General features: G+C 34.6%; 1 protein-coding gene across 1 annotated transcript; it reads right to left on the bottom strand.

Moving 5' to 3' along the window:
- Positions 1 to 9,141: 9,141 nt before the first annotated feature.
- LOC121256198 (norbelladine synthase-like) lies at positions 9,142 to 10,271 on the bottom strand. Its single transcript, XM_041156870.1, has 2 exons — positions 9,994 to 10,271; positions 9,142 to 9,637 (listed from the first exon to the last, which is right to left on the bottom strand). Exons 1-2 carry the CDS (start codon positions 10,172 to 10,174, stop codon positions 9,342 to 9,344), a joined length of 477 nt encoding a protein of 158 aa, XP_041012804.1. The 5' UTR covers positions 10,175 to 10,271; the 3' UTR covers positions 9,142 to 9,341.
- Between the last annotated feature and the right edge of the window lie 8,635 nt (positions 10,272 to 18,906).

Here is an 18,906-nt window from a genome sequence, read left to right as displayed (position 1 = left end):
GTAGAGTTGCCCAACTACCATATTGCTGCTTGCTTATTTTAAGCTTTTGTATATGCCTTTTCTTCTCTTTCTACTAGCTGCATGTACAGAAATCTGCAGAAACCCAAAGCTATTTGTGTTCATTTACTGCAGTATCTTTCCATGTGAAATATATAAACTCAAGATATAAGAGGTAAAGACAAGGAGAAGAGTACAAAGATTCCAATACAAAGAGCAATCTAATTCAAAGAGCAATATAAAGATTCCAATACAAAGAGCAATCCAATACAAAGAGCAATATATATACAAACATTAATACTGATAAAACATCGATCAAAATCCCTGTACGTACTTTGTTCATGCAGTCATGATTCAGACATGAATATCATTGCAGAAACATATTATATACTGATCTAGAAGTCTACCCTCTAACCCCTCAAAACCCCACTTTTTCACCCACCAAAAAAAAAAAAAAAAAAAATATTATTGAAAACAGTAATTAAATAATTAAACGAACTAACGATCATGATACATGGGTTAATGATCTATATTATAATGTTGAAAATAACGTGTATGATGTCATGATGGCATACCTAACCTTTTTAGTTTATGTGTACTGTTTTGAGCAAATCTTGTTGTGAAGATTTGATATTTGATTATTTTGATCTAATTATCACAAAAAAAAATAGTAGAAAAAAACTGGAAATTGAAGTAATTTGGGTTGAAGACTTAAACATGATTCTGTGATACATGAGCCTGATCACTGGCTTGGGTCTTATGTTACAGCCACTGGACTTCTAGAAGCAATCCTTACCTAGACTGCAAATTCATATTCCTAATTGTGTTCCATTAAAAAAATACTAATTAAATTTTTATTGATGGTAGGACAAGATCATCAAATAATGACAAATATTTAATTATATTTCCCAATGTGACAAGGAAACCACTTTCTATTCACACAAAAAAAGTAAATTAGGAGAATATTCCAAATAGGATCTTGAGGAAATTTTGATCAACATGGTGGTGGAATGTTAAATTAGGTGAAAATTAATTTCAAAAGTTAAAAAATTCACAACTTTTGATGATAAAAAGAAAAATAAAAGCAATAATAGTAAACTGTTTTCATGTCAAGATTTATTTTTTTGTTTTTTTATTTTGGTCATATTTCAATTTACAGCTTAAATGATTTAATGGAAAATTGACTCATAAAATTACTAATTATACTCTTGGTACTTGATTTTTAATGATTAATTAGAACCATGAAAATTAAATAGGACATATGACACAATTAATAAATCTTACGAGTCATATCTTAATAAATGGTGTATATTGTCAAAACATGTTTAGAATATCATGCAATTACCATGCATTTTGATAGTCTAGGATTCATGTTACAAAAGTTATTATCCTTTTATTATTATTATTATTATTATTATTATTATTTGTGTTTAACAACGATTTTGTTTTGTTTTACGCCTCTACCATGTTCGTTTCATTCTTGCTTTATGTTCCTATATATGCAGTAGTATTTCATCAATATTACTAATTTTCACTTAAAAAAGACTGTTTACGACGAAAATCACTTAATCTGTAACGAAAATGACTATTTACAATGAACTGACAATTTAGAATATTATTTAGAATGGTCATTTTAAATAGAGATGGTCATTTAGAATATTGTTTCATTATTTAAAAATAGTCATTTGGGACCAAAATATATTGCTTTGGGATCATAATTGACTCATTTTGGTAGAAAATTATAATTCGCTATAAATAACTGACCACATATAAGCGTTTTTATTATAGTATTGAAGAAATAATCTCACTAGTACTCCAACTTATTTCATTTTTATTATTAATTGGCTTTATTCTGATGGTAATAAACATTTACATCACCATCAATATCCTCACGTTTTTTGTGGTATCAAGCTAATAAAAAATGCCTTACTTTATGTAGCTCAAATTTATTTTTGGGGTGCTTTGCAATTCTCGGACTTGCCTTATTAGGAATCTTTGGTTTTTGGGCCTAGGGTGTGCCCATGGCGGCGCCCCCGCCCCCCTTGGTGTCTTCGACATCCATGGGGGCCGCCGATGGTGGTGTTCTGGTTAAGCCAACGTACGCACAAGTAATGGTTAAGCAGGACTTGTCTTCCTTCAAGATGCCGATGCGATATCTGGTCGATATCAATGGGGAACCAGGTTTCATATTTATTGATTTGGAGATGACAAAGGCAGCCGATGACTTTCGTTTTGCTCTGGTTTTGAAGTTTGCTCGTAAATGTCCTCCGATAGAGAAGATTCAACATCATATAATTATATCTTGGCGGTTATTGGAGAGTCCTGTGATTAGTTTTATGGATGGGTATCATGTGCTTCTTCGGATGCATTCGGAACTGGATTTTATGCATGCCTGGGAACCAGAAGGCAGATTGATGGAAGGCTGCGTGTTTTGTCTATTGAAATGGACAAAGAATTTTGATCTTCATATTGAACCTTTTCTTGCACCACAATGGATTTTCTTGGCTGGGCTTCCCATGCATTTATATAGGCAAGACTATTTGCAGATTTTAGCAACTAGATTTGGTCGTTATTTAGGCACTGACCATGCAACTTTGAACTAGACGAGAGCAATGGGTTCGTGCATCTGTGTGGAGGTGGATCTGAAGGAAGAACCGGTGCAAGGTTTCCCGATCGTGGTATCAATGAATAAGACAATTTGACAGGATGTGAAATATGAAAAAATGGGATTCTATTGCACTAAATGTTGTTGACAAGGCCACACGACAGCAGTCTGCAGAATAGGTGAGTATAGGAAGCCTTTGGGTAGTGAGCGGATCAAAGTTCCAAGAAAGGCTTTAAAGGAATTGTTAAAAGAGGATGAGGTGCCTACGAATATACGATGGAGAAGGTAGATCCACAGAGTTCGGCGGGTTGTACTGCCATTGATAAAGGAAAGCAAGTGACGAATGAATTGACCATCATTGAAATAGAGGAAGGCAAGATTAAGGCAGACGGTGGACAACGTATGGAAACAAATCATTCAGAGGGCACCAAGGTAGAGGATCAGCCTGATAGTTCTGGCCCTGATGGTGATGGCATTCTGGTAGGCAAGGGAGTTGTGGCAGATGAGTCAGTGAAGCTAGTGGAAACAGAGCTATCTAAGGGCCTGAGTGTCCTGCATGATGGAGGCTGGTCCATAGTGCCACCTCAGGATGGAATACAAGTGGTGGAATGGGGTACTTTGGGAGAGATGTCTAGAGAGGAAAACATAACGTAGGGGCATATGGCTCTGGTTTCAGAGTTTTTGGAATTAGAATGCAGAGCTAATGTAACAAATGTGGAGGAACCTTTTCGCGATTAAGGAACGCCTGAGAGCAAGTATGATGGCGAAATAGAGTGTAGGCCTCAACCGATCATGAAAGATAAATGTTATGAATCAGATACTGACCTCCAAAACTCGACACGATTTAGTGGCAAAAAACACACGGTACGTCAACCCCAAAGGGTGTTATCCCATCCTACTAAACTTAATTTGTGATGGACAACATGTTAGTGTAGAACGTGCACGAGTTAGGCATGTCAAAGAAACATTTGTGTTGGATGGTGAGGAAGTTTAAAGTGGCTATTGTAGTGATATCGAAACCCTTTTCGAATGTTAGTAAAATGGATCAGATGGCCTATCTATTGGGGCTCTTGAACTATTACAGCAATGCTGAGATGGGTGGTAAAATATGGATTTTTTGGAATGTGTCATATGGGTTTGAAGTCTTGTGTATGTCTAGCCAAATGATCACTGGATGGGTCTGGAATAGTGTCGAAAATATTCTCGTTACCTTTGTCTATGCTAAATGTAACCAGGTGGAGAGGAGGGAGTTATGGAATAACTTAAAGAGGTTTGTATAGAGGGTCCCTGGATGGTCATGGGGGATTTCAATATCATTCGAGATGATTGGGAGCGAGTAGGTGGGAATCCGAGGCCATTAAATTCCATGGTTGAGTTTAATGAGTGCTTGGATGCCTGTGGATTGCTTGACCTCCCAGTGGAAGGCAGGCACATGTCATGGTGTAATGGTCACGATGGGCGCACGCGTAGCTAGGTTCGTTTGGATCGAACCCTCATAAACTCTTCGTTTGGGATCTCTTATTCGTCGGCTTTCTTTGAATATTTGACAAGGAAACACTCGGACCACTCACCTATGATTGTACGTTTCAAACAATTAGAGGTAGTTTATGGTCCTCATCCTTTTCATTTTCAGAACATGTGGTGTAGTCATGCAGGTTTTAAGCCGCATGTCGAGGTGATTTGGCGTGAATCAGTGGCATCTTCTAGGCTTCACAAATTGGCTGAAAAACTACGGAAAGTGAAGATTGCGCTGAGGACATGGAATCGTAATATTTTTAGGCATGTGGGTTAGATTATCAAAGTGCTAGAGGAAAGACTAGAACTGCTGGAGAGTCAGCTGTAGAACAATTATGATTCGGAGATAGAAAGTGATTATCTTATTACCAAAACAGAGTTGGATATTTGGGAACACAGAGAAGAAACACGTCTGTCCCAATTGGCCAAGAAAAAGTGGGTTAAGGTGGGTGATCAAAATACTAGTTTTTTCCATGTCAGTGTTCATCAAAAGAGGAAAAAAAATTCTTTCCCAGATGGTACTAGAAGATGGTCGTGTCTTGAGGGTGCAACCAATTATTTCCAGAATTTCCTCTCGATGCCGAACGTGGTGGAGCAGGGGAATTTATCGTTGTTGATGGCAGCAATGATTTCCCAAGAGGAAAATATGGATCTTGTTTGGGAACCTTCTTGTGAGGAGGTGGCAGTAGCTTTAGCAACAATTTCGAAGGATAGTACACCTGGGCCAGACGGTTTTGGTTTTGCCTTTTACGCTTATTGTTGGGAATTTGTCAAGGAGGACATCGTCGAGGCTGCGGAAGAATTTTTCTTTGGTAATCCTTTACCTTGATTTTATACTGCTTCTTATATTGTGCTGATTTCCAAGGTTAAGGAGCCGAAAAGTTTTGATAAATTCAGACCAATACGCCTTTGCCTTGGTGGCTTACAAAATTTTCTCCAAAATTTTGGTCAAATGGTTGACTCGTTTTCTTTCTCACTTGATTTCATGTGAATAAGGGACCTTTATTCCAGGTAGAAGTATTTTTGAGAATATCACTTTGGCACAGGAACTGGTGCACTCTTTGAACAAGAAAGTGAAAGGTGGGAATGTTATGCTAAAGATTGATATGGCCAAGGCTTATGACTGAGTCGATTTGTCATTTTTAGAGTGTTTTAGACAGCTTTGGTTTTTCCTCTTCCGTTTGCAGGTTGGTGATGAATTGTGTGAGGCCACTCTGGTTCTCCATAATGATGAACAGGACTTACAAGGGCTTCTTCCAACCGGTCTGGGGCTTAAGGCATGGGGATCCCCTCTCGCCGTATTTGTTTATTATAATGGAAGAGGTCCTATCTCGACTATTACAGAAGGATTTTGTGGATAGAAAGGATACGTTGTTTCTCTCATCCTGTGGGTGCACCGTTGGTGCCTCACCTTCTTTATGCAGATGATTTATTGATTTTTGCAAATGGTGAGAGGAGATCAATGCATTGTTTGGTTCAAACTTTGGACATATGTGCGAAGTGGTCGGGTCAGCTTATTAATAAAGAAAAGTCGACCTTTTTATTTTTTATTTTTGAAGCATATTATAACGTCTAGGCGGAGGAGGTTGATGAGGCTTACTAGTTTTGTTGAGGGGAATTTCCCCGTTACATATTTAGGCGTTCCCCTTGTATCTGGTCGGTTAATCTCGAGAGATTTAGAGCCTCTTGTTCGGAAGATAAAAAATAAAATGGTAGGCTGGAAAATGAGATTACTCTCTCAAGGTGCTTGGCTTGTACTACTCAGGTATGTTCTCACTTGCATGGCAACACATCTCTTGGCAGTTCTTCAGGTGTCGATGGTGGTTCTAAACAAATTAAATTCACACTTATTTACATTTCTTTGGGGAGAATTTAATAGTAAACCAAAAAAGAAATGGTGTGCTTGGGATCAGTTATACAAACCTGTCAAGGAATGTGGATTGGGCCTAAGAAATTTTTCGGAGGTACAAAGATCTCTACATATGAAATTCGTCTGGCGTTTATTAACTGCGAACACAATTTGGACAAAGTTCTTCCAAGCAAAATAATTAAGAACCGGACATGTGATACTAGCTGAAGCACGTCCCACAACCTCCCGTTTTTGGAGGTCCATCGTTAGTGTAATTCTTGAAGTGGTTGAGAATGTGGAAGTGAAAGTGAGGAATGAGGGTTCTTCCTTCTGGTTTGATAAATGACTGGCTGATGGTCCTTTGTGTAGCAGGTATGAGGTTATCACTGAGGGGATTAAAATCTAGGATGTATGGATTAATGGATCGTGGGATGAAGATAAGCTAGTGGAACATGTTGGTTTAGAATGTGCTGGCGAGATTACACAGAAAATTACGGCTGGGTGAGAGGGGTCGGATGTCATGATCTGGAAACCTGTGGTTGATGGTTATTTCTTGACGAGAAGTGCATGGGATTTACTTCAGGTAATGGGTGTCGAACGTCCGGAATTGAACTGGGTTTGGCATCAACTGCTGCTGAAGAAAATCTCGATGTGTATGTGGAAAGCAAGGTTTGGAGCATTACCGGTTGATGTTCGAATTCAAGTTCTAGCTATCCCCATGGTTTCACGTTGTGACTATTGTGAGTTGAGTGAGGTGGAAACAATTGATCATGTGTTGCGATCGAGTAGTATTGCCAATCAAGTTTGGATAGGGCATCTGTAGCTCTGGGCATCATTTGTATGGAGGGTCGCTCTTGGTGGGAAACGGTTCAAGGGTGGTTTGGTTATGCCAAAAAATCTAGCCATAGAGGCACGCTCCTTGGTCTGTTACCGTCTATCATCACTTGGAGACTATGATTTAGGAGGTGTAAAGCAAGGATGGAGGGGGTGCAGGAGTCGGCACGGGAGGTGTGGATTGCTATTAAGGTATGGCTTCAGAATTTATCTTCACTTTTGATTCAATGATGAGAGATTTCCGTAACTGACCAAGCCATTCTAATAGCTCTCGAGGTGCCTTTTATTAATTCACTGAGAAGGCCTCTGCAGTTAATTAGCTGGAAGAAACCATCAAATAGATGGGTAAAACTGAACATCGATAGTAGTTGTCATGAAATCCCAGGAAGTTGTGGTGGAGGGGGTCTCATACGAGACACGAATGAGAATTTTATGTCGGTCTTCTCTTCTCATTTCGGTCATGGGACAAACAATGAAGCAGAACTACGTGCCTTAATTGTGGGCGTGGGAGTTTGTAAGGAAATGGGCTTTACGCAAGTAGCGTTAGAATGTGATTCCAGTTTGGTGGTTAATTGGTTAAAATGTCAAGGGTAGCTTGGTATTTATGGGATTTTTGAGAAGAGTTGTTAAAAAATTTAAGAGGATTACAATTTACTATCGAGCATCAATTCAGAGTAGGTAATTCTCTGCTAGATGCCTTGGCCCATTTAGGCATGTTTAGTTTCGTTATGATTACTTCTCTAGGCATGTTTAGTTTGTTTCTAGGCATGTTTAGATTTTGGTTCTTCTGGTATTTTTGTTGATTTGATGCTTGGGTTGGTTCTTTGTAAAGCTCTAGTATCCTGATTGTTATCACGGTATTCCTTCACTATAAGTGAGGGCTTATTAATAAACTTAGGATGTGACTGCTATGTGTGTGGCTATCAACTCTTCTTAAAGGAAAAAAAAAAGCTCATCAAACATATTTGTGTACTAATTGAGAAGTCTTACAACCACAAAGAGATTCATAAAAGTAAATTTACAAATTAATATGGGTGCTTCATACGATAATTAATTAGTTAAATTTACTTTACAATAAAAATATTATTTTTATAATCTAATGTACCACATCAATATACGTACGTTAGTTTGTAAATTTATTTTTATGAGATCTTTTTATGACTAAAGCAATTCTCTCGTGTGTGTGTGTGTATATATATATATATATATATTCGTTTTGAATTAATCAACAAACCTCTCCGTATGGGAAGTAGACACCAGGTTTCGTTGAATACGTTTCAACCTACATCCATGCTCCATTAATAAACTGAGCCTCAAAGACAAACATTTTTCTCTCCGCCTATACACATGCAAATCACTATCAATCTTATCATAATCTATCTAGATGTACGTAGTACTGGTCGATCTATTTAAGTAAAATGCTTGGGCACCAAGAGGTGTTCACATTTTACGGATTGATTTTTTTATTTAATGATTAAGAATTTTTTTTTTTAAATTATGTTGTAAATTTTCTTTTTTAAAAACTGTTTAAGGGTATAAAAAAATGTATGAAAGAGAATAAAAAAAATGTGGGGAGAGGAGATATTCTTCCTTATAATTTTGATATTAAATGGGTCTTTAACCTCCATTTTCTATTTGCTAATTAATTTGTGAAAATGCCGACGTACTAGGTTTGGGTATCAAGAATACCCAAACTACTACTCTACTAATATTCATTACTTTATTATTACTTTTTACATACTTTTTATTACTATTAATTAGTTTTCACTACTATTCAATATTATATTATTACTTATTTATTATTTTATTATTACTATTCACAACTCTTCTCAACACTTTTCATTATCCAAATCGTTTAGATTCGAAACTCATCTCAACTCATCATTACAATTTTTCTAAATTCCTATACAAAACATAATAAATAATTTAACTTTTTCAAATCCCAAAATAATAATAATATTAAAAATAATATTCTAATAATATTTTATTCAACTCATTTAAAACCATCTCAACTTATCTCTGAATTCAAACGGAGTCCGATCGACCAGCCTAGCCTTATCGATCGAAAACTAATCTAGCTTGTATATATTGTCTGTATTGCAATACTATATATATAACGTACACACCGTATTCCGTTGCATTTTACTATGCAAATCCAATAAATATATATATAATGATCGATCGAGAGTTTTGGTTTGTAGTAGTCCCCACTACGTACAAAACATTAAATATGGGATTGATATGGTTGGAGGGAGAAAATGATGTATACCAAACCCAAACATATATGCCGTACAGATTTATTTATTTATTATAATTTCTTGAGAAGTTGTCTTCATGTTTTTATATATATTGTTATACATGAAAAACCTAATATTATGAATATATATCATCAACATCACCATCATTTTGTAAATTTTATTACTGAATTAATAAGATCATGCTATTTTATATATTGATCATCATGACACATTGACACGAGTACTACAAAATTAAGCTCCCAACTATATATAATATAATAATGTCGACCAATGCATGGTGGTCTTAAGCAGTTTTGTTTTTCAGGAGATGATTTTTGGCAGCTTCTGCGACTTTTGCCAATGGCTCGATGCTGACGACATTGGAGCTGGCATTAGCAGCAGCCTCTTCCTTCACATCATACTCAACTTTAGTTTTTATAATGCATGAATCATCGCCCTTTTCCACGATCTCAAAACTCACACGATAAAATGTAAACCCCATCTCAAGATAAGCTCCTTCAATCACCTCTAGTTCTTTCAGGCGTTTCTCATTGTCGACTTTTGTGAACTTCTCTCTATAAGCTTTAGAACCAGCTGTTCCTAATAATTCATTCAATATTAAACGTTGAATGAATTAGAAAAAGGAATTAGTAAATATTTAAATAGAATTTTTAAACATCTAAAACATACACCAATTAAAAGCTAATTGATCTGAAGAACTAGTACTACTGATCCTTCCATTTGAATATATATATATATATATATATATATAATTAGCAAAAAATAATCTATTTTCATAACAAAAGAGTTTAAGGGATTAATAGTCTAAACGCACTCATGAATCCATGATACATATCTGATGTAAGGGTTTTAAGTATAATAATCTTTATATTAAAAAAAAGGTTTAATTGGAAGATTAATTCAGCATGATCTTGAAGATCATCTTGTAATATTACCTGGTATGATCTTGACGATGGTCCCAGCCTCACCATCACCTTCAATGACCTCAATTTTCTCAATGATACCTGGAAAAGCCTCTTCAACAATAAGTTTTCCCAACCGAAGGGTACCATAGAGCTCCCAAGCTTCGCTTGCCGGCACGTTTACCTCTATCTCGTGGGAGAGCTTCCCAACCATCTTGCAGCTTAATTCTGATCTTTCTGGTGTGAGTGATGAAGTATTACTACTGTACGTACGTACTTAGAGCATTAAATGTGCAGAACCCAATATATAAGATATAGTTGTGTTTAGGGCATTATCTTTCCATGTAATATATATTAAAATTAATTATGGTGTAATTAAGGATAAGGGCCTTAGACTGCTGGCCTCTTGGAAACTAAGTTTTCCAATAAAGATTCCTATATGGTAAGATCTCATAGGAAAAGTAAAAGATCATTCCTGAATGCAACTGGTTGGATCATCTAATTAGTATTGCCATTAATTAAACAATTGGAGGTTTATCTAATATTCAATCATGCAAGAGTACTACTCGGCAGTGCTCTAAACTGATCATCTTGATTAATATATAGCAGTACTATTAAGCTAGCCGGCCATTTTTTGTTGTTTTGTGTAAATCCACCCAAATAGAATAGGTCAAAAAGATCTCGGGAGTGCTTATTCTCCTTAAGATCATAGTATAGACTAATATATATATATATATATATATATATATATATATATATATTATACTGATAAGGATTTAATTACTCAGAAGTCCTCAATGATGACGCTGATGATTGTGATATCAAAAACTTAAAAAAAAAAAATAATGAAAGAATTAGACCCAAAATTAAGATGAGGTGAACTTGGTCATGTATGGCGGCCCTATGATAATTATGTATCATGTTTCCAAGTCATGTTTGGGAGTAGTGATTGTCATTACTTAGTTGTAAGGCTTGCAGCAGTTGTGGTTCTGCATGAGCTGTGTATATTGTTTCAGCTTTATTATTAAAAATATTTATTTAATTAAAAAATTATAATCGAAGAAGTAATCGATGGAGTACCAGTAGGAGTACTTCGATCTTTAATTATTTCTATCGTTGTTGGTAGGAGTTGGAAGTTTGGCTGAACATGAATAAAACAAACTTGCATGCGTAATCACTTGCTTCATGCATGATCATGAGTTTGATCAATATCATCGACCATATATAGATTAATTCAATATAAAAAGCTTATGATGAAATTAACATGATGCATGTGGGAGATCGAGTGACAGATACCCCATGTAGGAATCAAACTATTTGGAAAACATTTATCTATGTTGAGAAAAAAACCAACGATGACAAACAAGCGAAAGCAAACACATACAAATCAATCACACGACACAAAAATTAATGTGGTTTGGCTAGGCCTGTGCAGAAGTAGCTTGATTTGACCCGCCCGCTTGATCCGACCCGCCCCGCATCGAAAAAACCGGATTTGGATGATGCTTGGGTTTGACCCGTCCAACCCGTTACATCTCAGCAACCCGCTAAGTCAGTCAAAACAAACTAGAGTATTGTTTACTGTGACCCCACATAACAAGGCTCGCCACTAACAACCAATAGCAATTAACTACTATTCTATTTAAAAGTCTTCTGGAGGGTTTTCTATTTATTTGTGCTGGCTTAATCCCCTTCGTCCAACTCATCTACGGCCCATAACTTCATAGCTAACTTTCATCTCAGACTTCCTTCGAACCCTTCAACCGAAACATATGCCCAGACTTGTTACACATTCTCCAGCTTGATGGCACCAAGAATCTCGCCCTCCGTGAAGCTCAACTTGTGGAAGGACTTCAGGTTCCAGGATTCGTTCTTCAACAAACGGTCTTGATCTTTTTCCTCCTTCTTCGAGGAGATGAAGCATACCAAACACACAAGCAGGATGGCCAAACCTACTGCGAAGCAAATGATGAGTGTCCGAATGTCTCTGGGAATGCCAGAACCAGAGGGATAGTGTGGGAACATGGAGGTGATGCCTAGGATGCAGAGGCCTAGGTTACTAGAAAAGCTACTGTTGTCCTCCATCAAGGCCATGAAGCCCAAGATCGTCGCCCCCATCAGAGTTTTGTCATGATGATAATCGGGTTAAACGTCATCTTATTTGTATGAACTGATCATCTTAAGTTGCAGACTGAGCTGTAGATGATCTCTCACATGCAGACATATACATAGGATATATAAAATGGGTTGACCCGATATCGGGTTGGGTGGGACCAAGAAATATGTCGGCCGGGTCTGGTCGGGCCAAAATACTAATCGGTTTGCACTGGTTGCAGCTTTGGCGACGTGCCTACGTCCATAGAGCTGCAGATAATCTTTTTATGCAGAGGAATTACAAAATACACTTTGGAACGAAATCTCATAGTTCAAAATACTTAGAACATACTAAACTGTTCATTAAGTACATATTTATAGTGTCACACAAGAGAAACCCGGATTTTTACTTTTCTACATTATTTGTTCGAGCAAAGTGTCGAGTGAGTGTCGAGTGAATTAACTTTCACTTCGGCTTGGGCCTATATGCGCTCCATGGCCGAAGCCTCCTTGAAAATCCGACAAAAAATATAATGCATCTTTGTTAGGTCGGGTCATCAAATCGGGTTGACACACCAACAGAACCAAGCTCCACAAACCCAACAATGATACATACCAGTATTGTCAGGAAAAACTAGTTCAAGGGATGAGACTTTCCCTCATATTTATAAACTGAACACTAGCCCATTGCACAACTGATGTGAGACAACTCCAACAATCTCCTCTTACGCATTAGGCCCTGGGTAAGCAGCGACAACCCATTTCTCCTGCAGAATATTGGTAAACCTAGGCTATGGTACCAGTGTTGAGTGGTCTTGGGCCTCTCTCAACTCCAAAAGTTAGATCAAGAGGTGAGACTTTCCCTCACACTTATAAAATGACTACTAGCCCTTTCCACAACTAATGTGGAACAACCCCAATAATCTATCGCTCTCATCTCACTTGATGCATGTGGGAGAGCGACAAATACCCCAGGTATAGAATTTTCGTTTTGACAAGAAAAATATACCCCATGTAGAAATCAAACTAATTGAGATCTCTTGAGAATTTGAGTATCTCAAGTGGGAGAGCAATAGATACATAATATAAGTCTTATAATATTTATTAAACATTTAATCATGCTTTAAAAATATAAATAGGCAGTAACATAAATTGTAATATTGCCGCTCCATTCCATATGTTATATCTTTCTTACTTTAGTCACTTGAATTTGTATATAAGGTTGAGGAAAAATTCGAAAATTTGACTCTAACTTCGACTCCATTCTGATTCCGACAAGTCGGAGTTTTTTTTCCCTGAGAAGTCGGAGTTAAAGTTAGAGTCAGAGTCGGAGGTGGAGTTAAACCGACTCCAACTCTTTTCCGATCTGGCTTTGACTCTGACACCAATATTGTACATATTTTTATAAATATATGTGTTTGTATATATATATTAATCATATAAATTTTATATAACTATATCTTATATAATTAGTTAAACTCAATATTATACTAGCATGAGCTAATTATTATAAAATAATAGTTTAGTATATGTAAACATCATACTATTACAATATTACTAACATGTAACGCTAATTTACTAATGTATAAATATAATAACATGTAATACTAATAAATAAACATTAATATATAAATTTATAATAACAGGTAATACTAATGTATAATAACTAAAGTATAATAACATGAAAATTTTATATAATTATATCTTATATACTTAGTTAAATTCAATAATATACTAGTATGATCTAATTATTATAAAATAATATATTTACAATATACTATATAGACTAAATTGACTAATAATAGTTTAGTATATGTAAACATCATACTCTTACAATATTACTGCCATGTAATACTAAATTATTAATATATAAATATAATAACATGTAATACTAATGGAAAAACACTAATATATAATATAATAACTAAAATATAATAACATATAATAGTACTGTATAATAACCAATGGTCCAATATATAATAACATGTAATACTAATATATAATAATTAATGTATAATAATATGTATACTAATGTAAAATCACTAGTATAATTACATTAAATATAGAATACTAAGTCTAGTATATAATTAAGTTAGAAACTAATATAATAATATGTAATACTTTAGTAGAACAACATGTAATTAAACACTATAGTACTAGTCTATAATACTAATAGCCTATTAAATACTATAGGAATAACTTATAAGTTAGAAATTAGTATAAAATATTGTATTGAGTTAATAACATGTAAAACTATAGTATAATAATATGTAATTAGACACCAATTAAATAATAATTGTTAATAATATATAAATATTAACAATTAAAATTAAGTGATAAGAGAATTATAAAAACTATAGAAAATACTTACGGTTAAAACATAGATTAAAATTGATTTAGGATTTAGATTAGCCCTTAGGGTTTGCATTAGGGTTTAGAAAAGAAAAAAAAAAAAAAGAGAAGAAAAAGGAAGCCCAACAGCCCAACCCAAAAGGGCCAAAATGCCAACCCCGCCTGTAGTCCACGTGAAACGACATCGTTTTACTTGGTGACTTAAAGCTCTAAGGCTTTTGAATTCTCCCTCCCTTCCCAAAACCTTTCATTTCTTCTGCAATTCTTCTTTAGTACTAACCCTAGGCACGACTCCCCCCCTCTTGCACGAACTTTCTTTCAAAGTCCCACCGCACGACCTCTCTCTCTCTTTTCTAGTAAGCCGCTATCTCTCTCTTCTCCCTTCGTCGTCTATATCTCTTCTCCTATGACCCTATCGTGTTCTATCTCTCTATCTCTTTTTTTTTCTCACAAAATTTTATAGGGTCTCGAGGCTAACGAAGGCTACAAAGTTGCAAGAACTAAAGAATGTAAAAATTCTGTGGAATGCCATCACTGTATTAGGGTGAGTTTTTTTAATGTTGTGAATCAGTCATCTGTGTACTGATTTGATTTCAACGTGCAAATGAAAAGAGAAATTAATTTATTTCATGATATTTTGTAAATCTATGTAGATGGGTAGATGCCTAGCTATTTTAATTAAAATTAATTATATTTTGTGAATCTGTGTAGTGTGGATGTTTTTTGTATTAATTATAATCTGCCTAGTTTTTTTTAATTAAAATTAATCTTAGTATGGTTGTGATATGATCCCTGTCACCTCTGTCCTTGAAAATGTTACAATGTTTTTATGATATATGTTTATGCAAATATTAAAAGCTTCAACTAAGCTTCAACTTGGGAGTTAATGCGTTAATTTCCTAGGCAGTGTGAATATCTTTGTGTGTTTATGATCTAATGTTAATTTTATAGTGTGTTTATTATTTGCGTTTGTGAATCTATATGTGAATTGCTTTGTTTGTGAATCTATATGCAACAACTTTGTGAATCTCTTTGTTTGTGAGTAATCTTAGATTACTTTTTGTTGTTTGCAATATTTGCAAATAATTTTGAAGTTCTGCTCTATGGTTCTGAATCATTGGATTCTAATGATCCATCACTTTGTGAATCTGTATGCTTGATTGGGAGGTGTTGGAGGAGTGTATGCTTAATTGGGGGATTGACAAAATTTCTACAATAACGACAGACAATACTTCCTCTAACGACTCCGCAATAAAAAAAAGTCTTACAATTTTTGCTTGATGAGGATCCATACTCAAGAGTTTATTTGTCTGAAGATAGGCATGGAAGAAGAGGATTAAGGGCTCCTGTGCTTGATGATTGGGAGGCTATAAAAAAACTTTTTGAAATTTCTAGGAGTATTTTATAATGTCACATTGCGTATTTATGGTACATCATATGTCTCTACGAATCTTTATTTTCAAGAGCTCATTAATATTCATGCCAAATTGAATAGTTTTTGTGACAACAATAATCGATGCTTGAGTGCAATGACCTTCAGAATGAAAACAAAAAATGATAAATATTGGAGGATCTTGGAAAGATAAACATATTGTTGTTTGTTGCTGCCATTCTTATCCACGATACAAGTTGGTTACTCAAGCGTATTGGTTTGATCAAATATTAGGCAATGAGAGGGGTGAGGAATTTGTTGAAATTCTCAAGAGGGACATGAAACTTTTGTATGAACAGTATGTTACGTTTGGTGGTGGGTACACATGTGGTTCTAAATTTGGTATTTCTAACACTTGTAATGAGAGTAGTATCTCAATGGGGAGTATCTCTTCAACTGATCCCTTGATTTTTTTGAGAAACTTCCATAAAGAGTGAAAATCAGCAAGCTTGATGGACTGTAAGTCGGAGCTAAAACGATATTTGTTGGAGGATGTTGAGATCCCTATAGAGAGTTTTGATATTTTAATTTGGTGGAGGGTCAACTCCACTAAATATCCAGTTCTTGCTATAATGACAAGATATATCTTGGCCATTTCAATCACTACTGTAGCATTTGAGTCAGCATTTAGCACAAGAGGTTGTGTTCTATATTCGTTTCGGAGTTCTTTCGCTCCTAGAATTGTGGAGGCTTTTGTGTGTACTCAAAATTGGTTGAAGTCTACTCCCATATATATGCTTGAGTCAAAATTATTTAGATACAATTGATGATGTGGAGAGCTATAAATTAGACTCAAGTAATATATTCCAAATTTAATTAGTTTGGTTATATATCTTGATTTCTCATTTTTTTTTTATACTGATTTCTTATATTTTAACATCTTAATGTAGAATTGACCACCAGTATAACGAGTTTACTACATGAAGATGATTGAGATTTGAGGTGCATTTGTGAAATTGTATAATTTGTCGTTTGTTCAATTTTGGTTTGTTTATTTTTATAAATTTATGTGGATCTTATTTCCACACTAATTTTGTTCTTTTCTCTTCAGGCACAGTTTGGAATGACGCTCACTTTATTATTTTTTTTGTTGGAATGAGAATAACTTATTTGTTTGTTTTGTTTTTCTTTTGTTGTTGGAATGAGAACTTCTTGTTGATGGATGATGGGTTAGTTGGATAACTTGGGAGGATAGATGATGGATGATGGATGGGTTGAATGAATGGTATATGATGGATGATAGATAATAGATGTTGTTGGATTTGTTTGGTTTTGTTTGTTGTTGGAATTTAAATTGTGTTGTTGGTTGTAATTGGGAACAACTAACAATATTTGATGGCTTGTAAGGTTTTAGTTTTGGCTAGTAAGTTTGTAACTTCTTGTTGTAGTAAATTAGTACTGATTAGTTCTAGATTTGGTTATGTTTTTTTTTAACTTGTAGTGATTCTAGTGAATGATTTAGTTTTGTAGTTTTAGTTATGTATTTTTAATTTGTATGAATGATTTAGCTTTGTAATTTTAGTTATGTATTTTTAATTTGTATGAATGATTTGTTTTTGCAATTTTGGTTATGTATTTTTAATTTGTATGAATGATTTTTTTTTTTTTTTTTTTTTTTTTTTGCAATTTTGGTTATGTATTTATTTGTATGAATGATTTATTTTTACAATTTTGGTTATGTATTTATTTGTATGAATAACTTATTTTTACAAATTTGGTTATATTTTAATAAAATAAAAATTTGAAAAAATCTTTTAAAAAAACTGAAATATAGAAGCCCAAATCCAATTTGTGAGAGCCCAGAATTGTCAATTGGAAATTTCAAATGGGTTAAGAAAAAAGTCCAATAAAGAAAGAAGCCCAAATACGGACTCCGCTCCTGCAAGTCGGAGTCAGAGTTAGATCGGAGGCTATAAGAGTCGGAGTTGGAGTTGGAGGTAGGGCACTCCGATTCTGAATCTGTCGGTGCTCAACCCTATTTGTATATGTGTTTGCAGGGAAAATATTTACTTCGGACATTCCCTAACTGTGGCTATCTCAAGTGAATGTTGAAAAAGAAAAAAAAAAAAAAAAAAAAAAAACTTCTATCTCAAGTTCTTACCCAAACTCAAGCCTTAGACTATTCCATGTGAGATATTAGAAATAGAAATGTATAGCACTTGATTGTTCATTTAATGCAAGCCAAAATGTTTATACGCACAACAATAAATTTTGTAAGTCCATTATATAAATCTATCTTTCTCTCTCACTTGATACTCTCAAGTTCAGGCAAGAACTTGAAAAGGCATTGATCCGTACGTAAATGTTCATATCAATCTCAATAGCCACCATCTATCCAAATTAATCGACCCTAATCAAAGTTTATTTGGATTTTCACTTTTTTGACTTTATCATTTGTACGTATTACTCCAAACTAATTAACGATGTTGTTTGTATGCCTAACAAAATCCTGGATAAATTAAGGATAATTTCTGTATATATAGGAACGACTAATCTTCCGTTGATTAAAATATTACAAATCGACTTATCCAAAAAAAAAAAAAAAAACATATTACAAATCATGAAAACAGTCACTAGCTAGTTAACATCTTGGGATATTTTATATTATGTTCATGATTTATAGCGATATACTGATATACATATAAACTCAAGACAGAGGTAATGACAAAGGTGCGCAGGCTTAGAATTTATGGCAAAGAGTAATTCCACATACAACTATGAAAAACGTAAATATCGCGTAATCACTTTGAAAAAGAATGAGGTCTATAATTAAAAAATTAATTTTTTTCATGTGGATCCTATGTTTTATTCACTTTTTTCGAAATGAGTACATGGTGATTCCACAATTCACGGTTACAAATATATTTTCTCTTCACATTAATACTTGGTTAGAATATTGCACCCGTTATCAATCAGGATGTCCTAAAAGTTGGTTGGTTTTAGTTTTAGAGCGGTGCTACTCTGCCGCCCGAGTAGAACCGCTCAGTATTACCGCTAGTTGCAAAAGTAACTTCTTTTTTTTTTTAAATTTTTCTATTCACATTTTTTTAATGTATTTAAATATTTTT

This window comes from Juglans microcarpa x Juglans regia, chromosome 3D (genome assembly GCF_004785595.1).
Source record: "Juglans microcarpa x Juglans regia isolate MS1-56 chromosome 3D, Jm3101_v1.0, whole genome shotgun sequence".
NCBI lineage: Eukaryota > Viridiplantae > Streptophyta > Magnoliopsida > Fagales > Juglandaceae > Juglans > Juglans microcarpa x Juglans regia.
Note: the sequence above shows the minus strand (reverse complement) of the source record. Positions and strands in the feature narration are given on the sequence as shown.